Here is an 18,939-nt window from a genome sequence, read left to right as displayed (position 1 = left end):
CCTCAATAATCCAGTTATGGTGCAAATTATTATTACTATTATTAGTAGTTGTAGAAGTATAGAAAATAATAAAATGTGCCTGAGATTTGTGATTTTGTCTTCCATAGCTGGTAGTTGAGTTTGGTGGTGTGGCTTAAGATAAGATTTCGGTTCACAGTGGTTATTTGATGCTGGGATTTTACCTTGTCAGATCCGGAATTACCCTCAATACATCAGCAGCAATAGCATTCTGTACTGTAACACCAACCTTATTCTGAGCACAAAAGTGACTCAACTCTTCCAAATCTGTCTCTAGTTTATTCGATATAAACCCCAGTGATGGTCCCTGTCTGAAGCTGAAGTGGTGAGTCAGACTATAAATCAAAGACCTTAAAGATTTTAACAGCCTCAATCATGTCGGAATCACATCTCTCTAGGAGCTTATTACGAACTACAGTGGGTCAGGTCTCCAAAACCTAGTTTACACATATCTTTCAGAACAGGGAAATCAACAATTCTTTAAAAGACATTTTAAAACTTTTTTTTAATCATCCTGAGTATTTGATGTCTTTTTCTATATAGCCAATCTTTTGTTTATTTTTGCCTCAGTAGACAAACAACCAGCGCAGCAGAGATGTATAAAACGCACTGCATAAACTATAGAAAGATCACAATACACTTTAATTTAAACACATATACAGGAATAGACAGAAACTCAATTCATGACATTTGAAATGTGGAATGAAAGCATGTTTTCAATGTTAAATAATTATACATTAAAAAACATATAACTGGAAACTTTAAAGTCTGGAGAGAGAATTGTATGTTTAGTTTATTTTGTTTAACAAGACCTATCTATACGTTATTAGCGGCCCTGTTTACCATAAAGGGTAATATAGCACTAAGCTTCAATTGAGCCTAGAGAAAACCTCCCAGGGTAGATGACGTCACGCATCCATACACCCTCCTTTAACTATTTGGAAAACAGGCAGCGAGTTGTGTTGAAGATCAGACAGAGGGAAGAGGAGAAGTGGCGTGGTACACTGCACTGGTAAGGAGATATTTATTTTAACACACTCACTTGTGCATACTGTTTACCTCCTTTCTTTTGCTTTCCTTTTTCTCCTGTATTCGTGATGGGAAGACATGCTTGCCATTCAACAGTGTTTATCTGTATATAAACTTTGACTTGGGCAGTAAATACTAACATGGATTGGATGTAAACATGTTGCATGCTTGTGTTTGGTAAATATATGCATCTTGATTAGCATAAGGTGAACCCAAAAAGTATGCTTTGCACCTAACTTTCGATTCTGTTTATTTTTTAATTTGTTTGTTATCGTTTTCTTCAGATGTGCAAACCCCAAGTAAAACACTGTTGACCAACACAAACCAGCATGACGCTACTCAAAGACTGATGAAAAACAAAATGAAATTGACTCTTTTTCCCCTTTAGCCTTTATTTTTGATGGAAAACTGTGGTGTCCCAACTGCAACAACGTTTTAAAAAAATGAAAAATATATCAATTACAGACTGGAACAATACCTGTGCACATCCTATGGACTTAGACTATAGCACCAACCGGACAGATTTAAACTGCACTGTACCTGGACCGGTCTTTTACCCCGATTTCTATGTGGTCCTGCCGGTGATTTACTCTGTGATCTGCGCGGTGGGGCTCACAGGTAACACCGCAGTCATCTATGTCATCCTCAAAGCCCCCAAAATGAAGACGGTGACGAACATGTTCATTCTCAACCTGGCGATCGCCGACGATCTCTTCACCCTTGTCCTGCCCATCAACATCGCCGAGCACCTTCTGCATTACTGGCCTTTCGGGGAGGTCCTGTGCAAAATCATCCTGTCCATTGACCACTACAATATCTTTTCCAGCATCTACTTCCTCACGGTGATGAGCATCGACCGCTACCTGGTAGTCCTGGCCACGGTGAGGTCCAAGAGGATGCCCCACCGCACCTACAGGGCGGCCAAAATAGTCAGCCTGTGCGTCTGGGTGCTGGTCATCCTCATTGTCATGCCTTTCACCTTGTTTGCGGGAGTTTACACTGATGACATGGAGAGGAAAAGTTGTGCCTTGAGCTTCCCCAGCCCAGAGAGCCTTTGGTTCAAAGCCAGCCGGATTTACACCCTCCTCCTGGGCTTTGCCATCCCAGTATCGACCATTTGTATCCTCTACACCATGATGCTGTACAAACTGAGAAACATGCGCCTGAACTCCAACGCGAAAGCCCTGGACAAAGCCAAGAAGAAAGTGACTATCATGGTCTTCATCGTCTTGGCCGTGTGCTTGTTCTGCTGGACGCCTTTCCACCTGAGCACCATCGTCGCCCTCACCACCGACCTGAGGACCACTCCTCTGGTGATTGGCATCTCGTATTTCATCACCAGCCTGAGCTACGCCAACTCTTGTCTCAATCCGTTCCTGTACGCGTTTCTGGATGACAGTTTCCGAAAAGCTTTCAAGAAGATGCTGGAGTGCCGACCTGCGGGAATGTAAGATGTGTGGTTGCTAGAGAAATCGTTGAGAAATGCATTGTCTATTTTTTTTGGCTTGATAATGCTTTATCTTTTGTAAAAGAAATAAAATAAAATAAGTTAAACTGTGTGTGGCTGTAACTTCAACTGCTTTCGTAAATGCTGGATTGTGTCCCCCCCTTGTGACCTACTGCGGCATGAATGCTTTGGAAAAGCAATCTGTCAATGACAAGGAGGGATTTATATGTACAAAACTATTTTAATTCAACGCTGAATTAAGCTATTTTTGAAAAAATGTAGAAATGTACATGATGCAATTGTATTACTGTGTTTAAGCTACAGTATTAACACGAGCTTATTGTTGCAAACCTTAGATGTAAGTAACCGCTGGTACTTCTTCATAATAGTGGAAAAAAGTTCCCATTAAGTTATTTTATTCAATATGTATAATAATTTATACAGAGTATACGTATGTTTAAATAAACTCTACATGTACTGCTTCGAATATGTAATAGCTTTCCGTTTAACGAAGTTATTATTACTGATGATGAAGATGTCAACAAGGTCAATCAAGAATTAATTTCAAATGAATGGAGCAATTTATTGAAATTCTTGTATGGTAATTTTGTATTTATTTAAATGAATTTAAATAAATTCCAGAGCAGCGTGCTTATGCAAATGTCATGGTATAACTAAACTGATCTCACTGAAGGATGTGAATAATTTAACAAGAAAGAAATAAAATAGACTATCGTTACTTGCCAAATGGTGTATGTAATGTTTGAACTTTTTTATATTTGCTCAAAAAAGTTAAATAAACAAGTGTTCATCTTCTGTTTAATTGTGTATATATTCATTCAAAGGGTATCAATCAATGGAGAACCTCATTGTAATGCTGTGGCTGGCCTGTGACAATCTGTAAGTGTATGCACTTAATCCTTAAATGGGAAATGCCTAAAACATTCACAGAAAAGCAATGACTATCAACGATACAAAGAAAATGACAAATCACATATTTAAAGACACTACTTTACCATTGACTATTTTGTGAAGTCAGTTCAGTCTTTTGTAATGCCTAAGAGTCAGGTGGCTTTTAATACATTAGTCATATTCCTTTCTAAATATATATTTTTATGATTTTCTTAGATGAAAGTAACACACAGATTCCTTTACTGTGCAGTTTTGTTGTTGTTTTTCATGGTATTCTTATGAATTTACATATTATACATCTACCCCAAAAAATTAAAGTACCACACACACACACACACACACAGAAACCTGGGTTCTTAATAACCAGAGGCATCCCATAAGAAATATTGCTCATGAAAAACGATTTGTATTATGCGTCATTATCTTGCTCTCTTATATTTATTTATTTATTTATATCTGTGTACACACGTCAGTTCCATCTATGGTTTGTTAATTATGAGAAAGCATTTGATTCAATATATACGAACTCAATCATCAGGGCTCTAAGAAATAAAACCACTGAGGAAACATATATCATTATTAAACATATCTGCAATCATATTTTTTCAACAATCTGACTCAACCAAGACACTGACAAGATCAAGATTTTCAAACGAGTGCGTCAAGGTGACAAAATCTCTCCAAAACTCTTTACAACAACTCTTGAAGAAGTGCTCAAGACTTGGGACTGGGAAGACAAAAGAATCAAGCTAAACTGAGCTTATTTGAAGAACTTACGATTTGCAGATGACATTATCATATTTGAAAAACACATGAAGACCTGCAGCTTTAAATTCAGGAACTCTCAGATGCAAGCAAGACAATGTGACTTAATGAACTGCAGTAAAACAGCTTTGTTAAATGTACGCAGTACAATTAGAACAATAGATACTTGAACATGTCAAAGGTTATGGCTATCTTGGATAATAAATCAACACAGATATTATGGAAGAACTGGGAAAATGGGATGGAATACATTTGGAAGAAAATTGCCACTGTTGAAAGGAAATCTATGCGTTTGCCTGAAGAGAAAAGTATTTGATCTGCATACTACCAGTGCTCACTTATGGCTGTAAAACCTGGTCACTAAACACAACAATGTTACAGAAACTGTAACAAGAGAGAAAAAGAAATTAATGGATCTGAGAACAAACAATATGTGACTCTGAAAAAGTGAAAATGTTAAAATGACTATGGGCCAGACACATCACAAGAAGAACAGCTCACAGACGGACAAAGGAAGTTATCAAATGGAACCCAAGAGTTGAAACAAGATCTAGAACATGACCACATACAAATTGGGGAAATTAAATAATACATTTTGCAGGTGTGACATGGAAAAGGGAGTCTGTAGATTTAATGATGCATTAACAAGAGCTGATGCTTCAAAATACCCTTGGAAGTCATTGTTTAAAAGTACACCTGCAGTCTTTGGTCATGGCTCTCTGGATCGCTTCTACTGATGCAAAATTAGAATATTTCAATGGAGACAAGAAGTGAGAGTGAGAGGAACATTTTCTTCTATTTAAGTAATTGATGGGCATCTCGACCACATTTTATCTGTCACATCCACTCTCCTTTCTGCAAACCTCTTGACCCACTCAAACACGCATGATCTTGACATTGCACCATCCCTATACCCCCGCTTCAACTTTTCAAAAATGACCCTGGCACTTTCGTTGATTTTAACACAAACTTGATAACAATTCTGTTACACAATTTTTTTTACACATAACCTTTGCAAAACTCCAATATACAGTTTGCATACCCTGGCAGAAATTGTGAAATTTTGGCATTGGTTTTATTTAAGGATAGTGATCATATGAAGCCATTTATTATCACATAGTTGTTTGGCTTCTTTTTAAATCTTAATGATAACAGAAATCACACAAATGGCCCTGATAAAAAGTTTACATTCCCTTGAATGTTTGGCCTTGTTACAGACACACAAGGTGACACACACAGGTTAAAATGGCAATTAAAGGTTAATTTCCCACACCTATGGCTTTTTAAATTGCAATTAGTGTCTGTGTATAAATAGTCAATGAGTATGTTAGCTCTCATGTGGATGCACTGAGCAGGCTAGATACTGAGCCATGGGGAGCAGTCAAAAGACCTGCGTAACAAGGTAATGGAACGTTATAAAGATGGAAAAGGATATAAAAAGATATCCAAAGCCTTAAAAATGCCAGTCAGTACTGTTCAATCACTTAAGAAGTGGAAAATTCTGGGATCTCTTGATACCAAGCCAAGGTCAGGTAGACCAAGAAAGATTTGCCAGAAGAATTGTTCTTCATACAAAGAAAAACCCACAGGTAACCTCCGGAGAAATACAGGCTGCTCTGGAAAAAGACAGTGTGGTTGTTTCAAGGAGCACAATACGACGATACTTGGACAAAAATGAGCTGCGTGGTCGATTTGCCAGAAAGAAGCCTTTACTGCGGCAATGCCTCAAAAAAGCCCGGTTACAATATGCCCGACAACACCTTGACACGCCTCACAGCTTCTGGCACACTGTAATTTGGAGTGACGAGATCAAAATAGAGCTTTATGGTCACAACCATAAGCGCTATGTTTGGAGAGGGGTCAACAAGGCCTATAGTGAAAAGAACACCATCCCCACTGTGAAGCATGGTGGTGGCTCCAGGGGTGTCGAAGTGGGGGGGAAAAGTGGGACTGACTACGCAGGGCCCCAATGGGGGGAGGGCCCTCGAAAAGCTTGGAATGAAAATTTTGTTTTTGTTTGCAATGTTTTATTTCTAAGTAATTTGTGTCATAACTAAATGTAAATTGGCTGAATAAATCAGTTGAGTGACTGAACTTTGTATCCCAAAAAAATAGTGGAGGCTCTCTGAGGCCACTCTCACCCCTTACAAAAGGCACAAATTGGTTTCGTCGACCCCTGCACTAGGATTCGTCTCTAAATGCAGCTAATCGAGCTGAGTGACTGCTTCTGTGATAGTCATGTCTTTCCCCAAGAAAGGGAAATCAGGGTACCAAAAAAGAAAAGAAGACAACTACTAATTAATTTATTTGAAAAAAAAGGTGAGCACAACAGCACAACTGACACAGTTTGAGAATGGTTTAAGCTAATATATCAGCAGTTGTTTAGATTGCAGGCAGTCAACCAGGAATCTAGCTTGCGGCGTATTTGCATTGTATAACATGAATTAATCAGTATGATAAATTAATCAGCATCATAGGTACAATGTCATATGCAGGGCTGGAAATTAAGCTCACCCCACCTCCCCCCTCCGAGTAGTTTACATTTCGGGCGAGTCGAATTTTAGAGCCACTCGTCCGTCCACTTTTCAGCGCTGATTTAGTTTTAATATGGTAGAAAAGGCAGGTGCCAGAACTGCTGTCTGTGTGTATGAATATAACAACACCCAAACTGCAGAGAATATGATGGATTAGACACGATTAATACACGGTTGATTTATAAATAAATATCATAGCCTACGTCTTATTTTGTGATATCTGAGTAGGCACTTCCCATATGTGAAGTCAGCTCCAATAATGTTTTGTTCACTGTAGTTATGTGTTTGTTTTTGTATGCACAAAATATAAATAATATAAAAAAATCATTTTTGCATTATACATTGCCTATTTACACTTGTTTGGATATTCTTGGGTTATGTTCAGTTCAGAAAATATTTGTCTCATTCTAGTGGATATATAATATTGTGCACAGATTAACTTAACATGAATACTGGGAACATACATTGAAAACGCTTGTTTCTAAACTACTCATTAAATACTTACTACTCATAAATACTTTTCTCATCCCTGTTATTGTCCCCCTTCATCTATTAGTTTTCTTATTTCTTAAATACTCATTAAACTTACTCTGTAAATACAGTTACAAGCAGGGCTAGTAACATTTTAGCCGTGCTAGTGGAAATGTTGGTATACTAGCCTGGCTCGCTAGTGCCAAAACTCCTTAAAATCCACCTCTGGTCATTTGACATAATATATAGGGCCTATCAAAATTACCTATTAACATCCTGAAACACATGGCCCTTAGTTTCTGAAACAGCCACAGAGAGTGGAGCAGTGGCAGGTCCCTCATCATCTCCTGATGGTGTTACTGAGGACGTGAGACAAGGTGAGCTCATATAGTGGCAACTAAAAGTTATTCCAAGCAATCATTTGTAGCAGTTTCAACTGAATGAAGCTTAGCAATACTAACATCAAGTAGCCTGTTGTATTGTATGTTAGGCTGTAAGCAGGTTAAGAGGCTAATATCAATCTAGGATTGACAATACTTTATGCTTCATGCTTGTAGAGGGATCTGTCCTTGTAGCAGATAGTGAGCAAGAAGATGTGATAGATAAATACTTAAATAAACATGAAGAAAATAATGTTCTCTTAAGCATGGTACTCCAAGCAAACCCCATTTAACCATAGTAAAGTAATTGCTACAGTATGTTGAGGAGGGTTGAAATGTGAGATTTCAAACTGTGCAGACTTAAGCACATATCACAGGTTATTATTACTTGTTTAAATGTGGTGTGAACAGTTCATTATTGACTACCCGGGCTGTGACTTTCCAGGGGAGCGTGGGGCCCAAATTGCAATCTCTTCATGGGGCCCAAAATTCTTAGCGGTGCCCCCGCGGTGGCTAACTGATGTTTTGTGGGTGTGTGAGCTCTAAAGGCACAAGGAATCTTGTGAAAATTTATGGCAAGATGAATGCAGCATGTTATCAGAAAATACTGGCAGACAATTTGCATTCTTCTGCACGAAAGCTGCGCATGTGACGCTCTTGGACTTTCCAGCACAACAATGACCCTAAGCACAAGGCCAATTGACCCTCCAGTGGTTACAGCAGAAAAGGTGAAGGTTCTGCAGTGGCCATCACAGTCTCCTGACCTTAATATCATCGAGCCACTCAGGGGAGATCTCAAATGTGCGGTTCATGCAAGACGACCAAAGACTTTGCATGACCTGGAGGCATTTTGCCAAGACGAATGGGCAGCTATACCACCTGCAAGAATTTGGGGCTTTATAGACAACTATTACAAAAAGCTGCATGCTGTCATTTATGCTAAAGGGGGCAATACACAGTTTTAAGAACTAAGGTTATGCAGACTTTTGAACAGGGGTCATTTCATTTTTTTCTTAGTTGCCATGTTTTGTTTTATGATTGTGTCATTCTGTTATAACCTACAGTTGAATATGAATCCCATAAGAAATAAAAGAATTGTGTTTTACCTGCTCACTCATGTTTTCTTTAAAAATGGTACATACATTACCAATTCTCCAGGGGTATGCAAACCTTTGAACACAACTGTAACTACAAAACACAAACCGACCGACACAACGACTAACACAAAACTGAAAGGATGGTTACAAAACATGCCCAATTGGGAAACCCAAGCCAGTGCGCAACCTATTATAGTTTATACAACAAAAAGCAGTACAGGAATTAGTGTGTTGCTTTCATTTGAGTATATAATGAAAATGTCACTATTGACTGTATTGGCCTAATTTCAAAGATATTAGCAGCACATCAAAAAGTGCAAATGGCTCTACTTGTAAGCAGACACAGCTGGTGAAGGCTGCTCTCTCGCTCGTTTGTGTCATCTTTTGCCGAGGCTCATGTTAGTCATGAGATTCACAGTGTGACCTTTCAGAAATGCCCCTAGAGGCACCCGTGTGGGACTTGGCAGGAGAAGGGCGGCAGTAAAAGTACTGTCCAAAAGATACAAAAGCGATAACAAAAATTCAGTTAACAAAGGACCTAATTCTACTGCGGTCGAACCATTTAACCTTTTAAACCAAGTCCTCCCAGCAGCTAGTCCCAAATTAGGTGCAGAGAAGAATGACTTCAATGAAGTGAAAGTTGGTGGGGAGGGGATGCAGACTTTTTCCAACAATAGTGCTCACTTCTTCATTACTGTAAGCTTATAGACCCTGCATCTCCTATTTCATACTTCAACTGCCAATGTGGTTAAGGCAATTCTGCACAAAGATACACATCACTTAGAGTGTACGGATTAGAGAGGCAGTGCTGTAAAAATAATTGCTGCACTTGTTTCTTTTAATGTATATTTTGAACAGATTACACGATCAATGATTTCTTTCTTTACAAAAAAAAACACCTAGATTTGAATGGATTAGATTGTTTTGAGCTTAATATAATGACACAGGGAGTGTGTTTCTTCTATCTTCATACACCATAAGTAACCATAAGTAATGGGATCAATTTCCCCCTCTTTGTTGCGATCATCTTCCATTTTAAGTTGTATAAAGGTTGTAGAGGACCATGACTAACAGTATATGGATATCACACTAAAAGCCCTGATTGTATTTTATGATGAGAATTTTATGATGTCCCAAGAACTATAGCAGTATAACACAGTGATCCAAGGAGAAATACACACATATCAAAGTGTATTCATTTTTATTTGAGGTGAATGTAAACAGACTAACAATTGCATAAAGATATGCATTCAATGAAAACTGACAGTGAAAATATGTTGAAAAGGGTGCCTTAAGATTTTAAATCTCTGTAACATAAGAAAGACCCATCACTGTATCAGGAAATACACTATTTTTCTTGTTGTGAAGTGTTGCATGTACATGTAGCAAAACTGGAACGGACAGTTAATTGAAGATTAATGGCAGGTCGATTAAGCAGTGCCAAATGCTAAGTGATTACAGAACCCTAACAAATACCACCAATTAAGGTTAGTACTCAGTGTTGTAGAAAGGTCTGACTGATGCTTTCATCATGTGCTTTGAAGTAGCCTATTTCATTTGATCTTATTTTCTTTCTTTTCATTTTAAAGCTGGATTATGACCTGTGCGTTGCTAGTAGGAGATATTGCAGCATGTTGTCATACTGGTTTTAAGTGTGTACTGTAAATATGCGGTAAAAACATGATCAGATTTTTATATAGTTTTGCAGATTCAAAAAAAGTAGTGAGATGAATAATTATGTTGTTTTCTAAATCATTGCTGTGATGTGTGTGTGTATATATACAGACGGTTGACAAATTTAAGGAAAAACCAACATAAAGTGTCTCAGTGAGGTGTTGGGCAGCACGAGCCACCAGAACAGCTTCAATGCTCTTGGCACAGATTGTACGAGTCTCTGGACTCTACTGGAGGGATGAACACCATTCTTCCAAAAGATATTCCCTCATTTGGGGTTTTGACGATGGTGGGGGAGAGCGCTGTCTAACAGGTCGCTCCAAACTCTCCCACAGGTGTTCAATTGGGTTGAGATCTGGTGACTGCGAAGGCTATAGCATATGATTCACATCATTTTCATACTCATCACACCATTCAGTGAGCTCTCGTGCCCTGTGGATGGGGGCATTGTCATCCTGGAAGAGCCCACTCCCATCAGGATAGAAATGTGTCACCATAGGATAAAGGTGATCAATCAGAATAACTTTGTCATGATTTGCAGTGACCCATCCCTCTAAGTGGACAAGTGGACCCAAACCATGCCAGGAAAATGCCCCCCACAGCATAATAGAGCCTCCGGACCCCCTCACTGTAGGGGTCCAGCAGTCAAGCCGGTCCCATTCTCTTGGTGTCCCACACATGCACTCGCCCACTTCTCCAGAATATGGTGAAGGATGACTCATCTCTGTAGACCAGTGCCTATGGTTTTTGCACCGCTGAACTCTCAGATGTGCATTTGTCTTGAGGGGTTTATGCACTGCAGCCCTACTATCATATCCCTCTCTGTGTCGTTCTCGGTGGACTGTTCCTGCTGAGAGAGTCTGATCACGTCCTGCATTGACATTCTCAGTCATCTGGGAAAGAGTTGCTCTTTGGTTTTTCCTTACATATGTCAGTAATGCACGAGCATCACAGTCATCGAATGTGCGCCTTTGACCACAATGTCCAACCCTATTTACTGATGTCTTTCCCATAGATCTAAATGCAGATTATTATTATTACTTATTTCTTTGCAGACGCCCTTATGCAAGGCGACTTACAAAACATAAGCACAATACAGTGAATGTAACTTTAGTCACTGTTCCTATTGAAACACTAGCTAATTTGTGACTGAAGCTCCTGCCATTTGTGCCCCAATAATGACCCCTCTTTCAAAGTCACCTAGATCCTTTCCTCTTGCCATCTTGATCCAAAATCAAGGGCAACTGGGCCTGCTCAGCATTTTTATACATGTCACAGAGCATGATAGGATGTTAATTGCTTAATTGTATCATGCAGTACACCTGTTTGGAGGCATCTGCATTTGTTATGTTCCTCCACTCATTTATTCAGGTTTTTCCTTTAATTTGTCACCCGTCTGAATGTATATAGTCCATTTATTGATGATGTTTTTTTTAATATTAATCCTTTTTGTCAAACCATTACCAGAACATATCTCTGAAAAGAACCCTTAATCTGAAGTTCAACACACACATCAAAAAGCTTTTCTCAGATTCTTAACCAGTGACCAACAAATGAAGTAAATCACAATCAAGTAGTAATCTTCATGTTTCGGTAAATATTTTCCAAGTACATTTATTATGTGAGCATATTTTTCACTCTAATCAGATAATCCTTACAATGTGGTTTATTATCTAAGTGAGTGCATGCTGATTAATTAATTCCTGGGGCTGAGCAGGATTTTCAACTTTAAGTCTAGAAAACTCCCAGTGGGTTTGACTCACTGCAGAATGAGAAGTAATTCACTCTGTAAAAGATCCGTTTCCATCTCATGTCTTTGCCAATGTACCAGTATGTCGAATCAAGACAAACCATCGGATCAGCTGAAAAGGGTTGTATTGATGTATTTTCTCTTACATTTCAATTATATGATAATATTTATTAACTTCTGCAGTGTGTTTTGTTTATTTATTTTGTGGAGGTAGACTAATAGCAAGACTGTAAGAAGGTGAAGGAACAAGTGTGCCCCCATATGGCAAGAAGCTTTAATGCACCTGGCATTTATAGAAGCTCAAAATGGAAGGGCTGTAGATTATTATTATTATTATTATTATTATTATTATTATTATTATTATTATTATTATTATCATTGTTATTATTTATTTATTAGCATATGCCCTTGTCTAGGGTGACTTAACAGATGTGAAAACAGATGATTTCTCTCCCCAGGTACACCCATACTAACAGTTTCCAGAGTTTACTGCTTTCAACTGTGCATATCAAATGTGTTTAATGCATCCAATATGTAAATGTAAACTTGCTTAAACTTAATTCTACATATTTAAGTGTAGTATTGTTACTGAAATACATTTAATATAGTCTCACATCTATACATTAAATCTGCCTTTGTGTCTTCAAACTGGCTTTTAATTCAGAACTAATGAAAAGCATGTTTGACAAAAAGATATGGGACATTTACTCCAACTATTTATTACAAAAGAAAGAATGAAAAAGTTTGAAAGATAGCAGAGGCACAGCTGACCTGCGTAGTATTTCAGTCACTTGATAGTTCCACTAGATGTCACTGCTGTCTCATTTTCAAGACCACAAGTCTCACTTGCTAAAGACTATTCTACAAATCAATGGTATGTTAACAATGCAACTACATATAATTTCGTACTGGTTATTTAAAGCTGTGTCCGTAATGAAAAAATGCATATCCAGGTAGCATACATGGCACAAATTAAATTTAAATGGATGCATTAGAAGGAAATTCCTATTACTTTTATGAACAAAATAAGGACTTAGAGGATCACAGTCAGCTGTTATACACACCCATCACATTTGTCTTAGGTTACATTACAATCAAAAGAGTGTCATGAAGTGATTTAAATGTATTTAGCTTTTTTTTCAGCTCACAATTTTACTTGCACTCTCTCATTGCCCTAATCTAGTGCTCCGTGACTGCAATATAGACCAGTTATTGTATTTGATTGTATATCATTTGATAAATAATAATCAGAAACAAAACAGGGTATTTTAATCTTGTTTTAAGATTAACATGACAGCACTAAAACCTGAAAATAATAAAACAATTTTCTCCAAAGGTACCAAACAATCTAGAATCTATCTGCCACATTCATTTTGAATGATTATGTGTTTATACATCTCTCTCATCACCATCAGCTCATATCGATCCACTGCTTGATTTAGGTCTCCCCAACATGTTTCCATTTTCTTCAATCTAAAGCTTCCCTTTTCCATGTCACGCCTACAAAATGTATAATTTTCCCATCTCTTATGTGGTCAACCTCTAGGTCTTTTTTCATCTCTTGGGATCCATTCAATAGCTTCCTTGGTCCATCTTTGATATGTCCTTCTTGCAATGTGTCCTTCCCATTGCCATTTTAACATTTTTTACTCTTTCAGCGATGTCACATTTTAATATGTTCTCGGATCTATTTGTTTATTTTTCCATTTGTTTATGTTATTCCAAGCATACAGCTTTTTCTTGAATACGCTTTATGAGAGTGCTGTGAAGAGTTTTGGAGAGACTGTATCTCCTTGTCATATATGTATTACAAAAACTGAAAACTATGGGACCACAGAAACTAATTTCTGATATTGCATTCTCCCACCAGATGGCAGCATAGCCCTGCTGTACTAGACAGCACACAAATAAAAGGAGCCTCCTTGACGCCTTAACTAGGTCTTTTCAGCTGGGATTTATATTATATAAACTGAAAAAATGTACCAAACTCTGATTCTGCATCATCACGTTTACATTACCTTGTTATACACTGCTTTAAAGAAGTATGTTATGCTTTCAATGGCTTAACTAATCAACTCAATGCCAATTATGCACAAACAATACCCTGCATTTGTCATTTAAACATATCTATGAAGACACCTACTCCTGCACCAATTGTGTATATTTTTCTCATTTTGATCTTGAACATTGCTTTTTACACTTCCAACATGGATTTTGTATTTAAATGTTAATATCTGACCATGGCTTGTAATCTAGATACAGAATTCCTCAGAACTGTTTATTATTATTAATTTTTTGGCAGACACCATTATCCAGGGCCACTTACAGGATACCCTAACCCTAACAATATAAGCAATGCAATGGCTGCAGTGGATTTATATTTTCCGTGCATTTCAGGCCCATTTCTGCGGTATTGTTGAAATGTGTCACTAGGTGGCACTCTGATCATTCCCAGTGTTTGTTTTCCTATTGGCAAGGAATTTATTTTTATTTTATCTTAAGAATCACCTCATATCAAACATTACCACACTCACATCCATGAAATATACTGAAAATACTATATATACTATAACAAATGTACTTGAATGCGTTGAACAAGCCCTGCTCCAAGTCCCGAAAGAGAGTGCAAGCTGTTGCCCGCAATCAGTCTCTCTACTGAGACTCCTGTCAAGTAACATTTGAATCTGATTTCATCATATGTTCTGCACTCTCCCAAAGCTGTTAACCACTGGGAAAAGAAAACTATTGTATTTCTCACACTATACCCAATGCATTTGTTTATACATATTCTTCAGTGCTAAAGATCTGTCAAATTTGAGATGGAAATCAATTAGTACGCCTTCAGCCAAACGAAATGTATCCTCAGTTAGTGAGCCCGAGGATGAGACCCCTTACGGACCGTGCTGAAACCACAGAATGGGTTAAGCAGTCAAGTGCTGATGCTTAAAGCGGTGTAGCAAAACAGACCTCCTACCCATGTGAGAAACAAGCCTGTGCTTCTACCCTCCACATCTGGGCAGAGCCTGACATGTCCCAGTCCTGCTAGATACTGTACAAGTCTCAAAACAAGATCAACTGCCAAGGCCAGAACTGGGAGCTGGGAGACTTCACCAATCTGACTGCCGTTAATCACGCCCAGAGCTGCATTTTCCACTCTTTAACAACTCCCCCACACGAAAAAAACATCCCAATAAAGGTCTCAGCTGCTCCCATCCAGTAATCATCAGCCACTCCAACTACAGGCAAGCAAAATCCTGCAGGCTTTATAAGGATCTGGAAACAAAAAATCAGAGAGAATCCATTTCAGCCGAATGTGAGATGGATTAGTGAGAAGGCGTCTCCTTCCTGCACTGCAATGCAGCATCAGCGTTCAGACTGATGATTCTCAATATTAGTTTTATTATTTATTATTGTATTTTATTTTCTTATCCCTGTATGGGCTCAACAGATCTGTGTTTAAGGGAGATAACTATCCTATTGATGTACTACAGTTAGGCACATTATACCTTAAAATATGTTGTGCCACATCAATTTTTAATTCATTCAGTCACAAACTTGTTTTATTAAAATAAACACAGAGTTGATTCTAATGTATTTATGCATTTATTTATTTTTTATGCGTGACTTTCCACCGATTGGGAAACACTCAATTAAGGAAGACAGAACATGAAGTCTCCTGAGCATCCATCACCAGCTAAACACCTAAGAAAGACAGTAAATGATTTGGTCCTTGAGGTGCAATGCTTCTGGGTTTTGTTCTTTGAGGTATGAACTAATTACTTTCTTAACTGGTCACAATTACCACCTATCCCAGGTCCTTAGCTTTAACAAGTGTTGGATTTAAGGGTCTATAAAACCTGCTGGGTCCAGGCAGACGCTGGCCATCAGCTCCCTGAGTGTGGAGATTATACCTCTGGTGTTTGAAATCCCAGAGATTTTATCGCCCTGACAGCTATATCCATACTGGCAGATATTACACCATGAGGCTCACACAGTCTATTCCAATATTTTCTGGTGTAAGTCCAGTTGCTCATACAGTCCACAAACTAAAAAAGAAACATTTTTAAACATATGAAGCAGGAAGGGAGCTTGCTCTTGGCCAACCACGAGCTAAGTGTTAAAAGCTTTGCACTGCTAGTCTTGCCTGCAGTTTGTGGGAGGTGGCACAGATAGAGACCATCTGTTATACAATTCCTGCAGTTAGAAGAGGGTGAAGTATATGTACCTATCACAAGATCTACAGTTTGATCCTCTCCCCCCCTGCTTAAATGAATTACCTTGTTCATAATGTATCATATCTCCTTGAGGTTATTTCCCTAGAATAATTAAACTTTAATCATTTCCTGGATGGAAAAAAAACTGATAAAAATTAGCCCTCCGCATGGAAACAGTTCTAACATCAAGCATCAGCACAGTCCTATCTTCTGATTCTCAAGGACTGAGGAAAATAAATCAAATTCCTGCATATCAACTCAAACCACATGCTGCATCCCAGCATAAGAATGAGCACTATCAATTAAAAAAAGAAACCAACTTCACTTAATTTGTTGTAATTGCAGTACAATACCAATGAAATATGAGGAATGCATCCCTTTTGTTGCAAGGAACATGAGGTGCTTATAGTTATACAAGCCTAATCTGTAAAATACTGCACATTCAGTCAATTCAGTACAGATCTGAGACCTTTAGGTTGAAGCACTAGAAGACAAACACAATCAGATACCGCAATCCAATCACTAGTCTTTGCATGCAAGAGACAGCATTTGAGCCACAAGAACACAAAGAGTGATGCGTGTTTTTTTTTCTATTTCAATATGTAAAACGGGTTTCTTAAACTGGTTTGCTGGAGTGTCTTTTACATTGAACTAAATACATAATTACAAGCTTACCAAAAAGGCTGGGGAAAAAAGGCCAGAAGATACTGCTTAAGGGAATTTATTCAGAGACCCCTTGAGCTAATCCTTATCCTTTCTGTTGTTCTTCTTAGTTCAGTGCACTTGCTAACAGCCTCTCACACACTATTTACGTATTAATGAACATTGTGCAGACCTCCAAACTCAAGTTCCTCATTTACATCATAAAACTCAATACGACTATCTGTAATGTAATCCTAGTATTATTGCAATATTTCAATGTGTTCAGTGTATCTATGAATCTTGTCTAAATCCAGACCCAACCCTGCATATATAAAATACATTATGACACTGGTGGATGATAACATAAAAAAAAATAAGGCCATATTCAGGAGTAGAAATGATACATGGGGATAGACAGATTTATTGATTTATTTTGGTTCATCAGTCCATTACATATCTCTTGTTGTTGTTTGTTTGTTTGTTTGAGGAGAGATTTTATAGTGTGAAACAGCACGCAACCACAAAGAAAGCCGAAACTGACTGAACAATCTTGAAGCAGCATACAAATATCACAGCAGTGACCAATAATGATGTCTCAATTTATCTTTTCAAATGAGAAAAAAATCTCCTCCTTGCCACTCCACTGCCAGCCAAAGATAGAAGCAACTCTGCAGTGCGCTAATGCATAAAACTGCAGAGCCTGATAAAAACATGTCTAATGTTTTTGTTATGCACTTCTGGAGGGGGAGCTGATGAAAAGGCTATCATTTAACATTACAATACAATGGCTCCGACAGGAAGCAGAGAGAAAGGAATGCACAGCTTCTGAAATCACATTTAATGGAAAGGCAAAGCTCACATTGTGATTTTTTTCCTTCTCTCTTGAATATAAGGGTACAAAGAAAAACTCCCACTTGATATAACTAAAGTACGTGCATTGAAATACATTACTTCATTTACTTGAATATATGTTGGGATCCCTCAAGGGTATCACTGTGTTTTTCACATGTTCATTTATTTTAGGTTAAAATGTCTTGTATTAAACATCCACCTGAATGGCCTTCCTACATTTGTTTCATTCTTTTTTTACATGCAGGACGAGGGAATTCAAAAGTCTTCATCACTTTGTTGCAACACAGCCTATTAATAACTGCTCTGTACAATTGGCTTGACCTGCTGTCCTGGCCATGGCTCTGAAACCCTGAAAATAATTATTTCATCATTCTTTGTCCATATTCGTCTTCAGCTCTTTGTATGACTGACCTGTGTATTAAGGCGTGCACTGCACTTATGCAAAAGTACTGTATGGACCAAAATGGAACCACAATCAAATAATGTTTTATTTATCAACCAGAAACCTGAACACATTAGTCTGATACGCATGCACATTTGGGTGACTGTTTGTTTGGTATCCCTCAATGCATAGTCTGTCTGTGACTTAAAATGTTATCCTTTCATGCACATCCATAAAAAGATGCTTTTTTATCGCCAGGGCAGCACCAATTTACACTTCGCACCACCGAAGGTCATTACATGCTCGTTATTCAAGAGCATTTTAATCTCCCATATCATGTATATAGCCAGAGGTGCTGTTTTTTTAATTAGCAAAACAAAATCCAACATTATTGGGTCTTGGGTTTTGTTAAATCACCTGACAAGATCACTTTTGCAATACGATATTTTGTACAACTGGATGTAAATAGTTTTTGGATGCGAGTAGCTTTGGAAATTGTGATTTTCAAGACCTCAGCTACAGTTCTGCGCAGTTTTGGGAGATTTGAGATTACTGGGAATATTACTTCAACTTCAGAAACAATATAGCGTTCATAATAATAATAATAATAATAATAATAATAATAAAACAACAACAACGACATTCGTATGTACATATAATTCATGTTTATAAAAACCTGTCTACCGACTCCAAGAATCGAATCAAATGTCACTACCCATGATGCACCTTTGTGATTAATTTACAAACACTACAGGTGATGTACAGGTAACAT

At 37.9% G+C, this 18,939-nt stretch overlaps 1 protein-coding gene across 2 annotated transcripts; it reads left to right on the top strand.

Annotated features, from left to right (window-relative positions):
* The first annotated feature begins 988 nt into the window (after positions 1–988).
* On the top strand, positions 989–3,310 carry npbwr2b (neuropeptides B/W receptor 2b). Of its 2 annotated transcripts, none has more exons than XM_066702336.1 (2): positions 989–1,030; positions 1,436–3,310. In XM_066702336.1, the coding sequence occupies exon 2, from the start codon at positions 1,491–1,493 to the stop codon at positions 2,496–2,498; it is 1,008 nt and encodes a 335-aa protein (XP_066558433.1). In that variant the 5' UTR covers positions 989–1,030; positions 1,436–1,490; the 3' UTR covers positions 2,499–3,310. The 2 variants fall into 2 exon arrangements, with proteins under 2 accessions (XP_066558433.1, XP_066558432.1); XM_066702335.1 differs by having other exon boundaries at positions 1,332–3,310.
* Positions 3,311–18,939: the final 15,629 nt, after the last annotated feature.

Source organism: Amia ocellicauda, chromosome 4 (assembly GCF_036373705.1).
Source record: "Amia ocellicauda isolate fAmiCal2 chromosome 4, fAmiCal2.hap1, whole genome shotgun sequence".
Classification (NCBI taxonomy): domain Eukaryota; kingdom Metazoa; phylum Chordata; class Actinopteri; order Amiiformes; family Amiidae; genus Amia; species Amia ocellicauda.
This window is presented reverse-complemented; position numbering and strand designations above follow the sequence as displayed.

Coding starts and splice junctions, on each gene's coding strand:
- npbwr2b (XM_066702336.1), top strand. CDS start 1,491: ATGAAAAATATATCAATTACAGACTGGAACAATACCTGTGCACATCCT.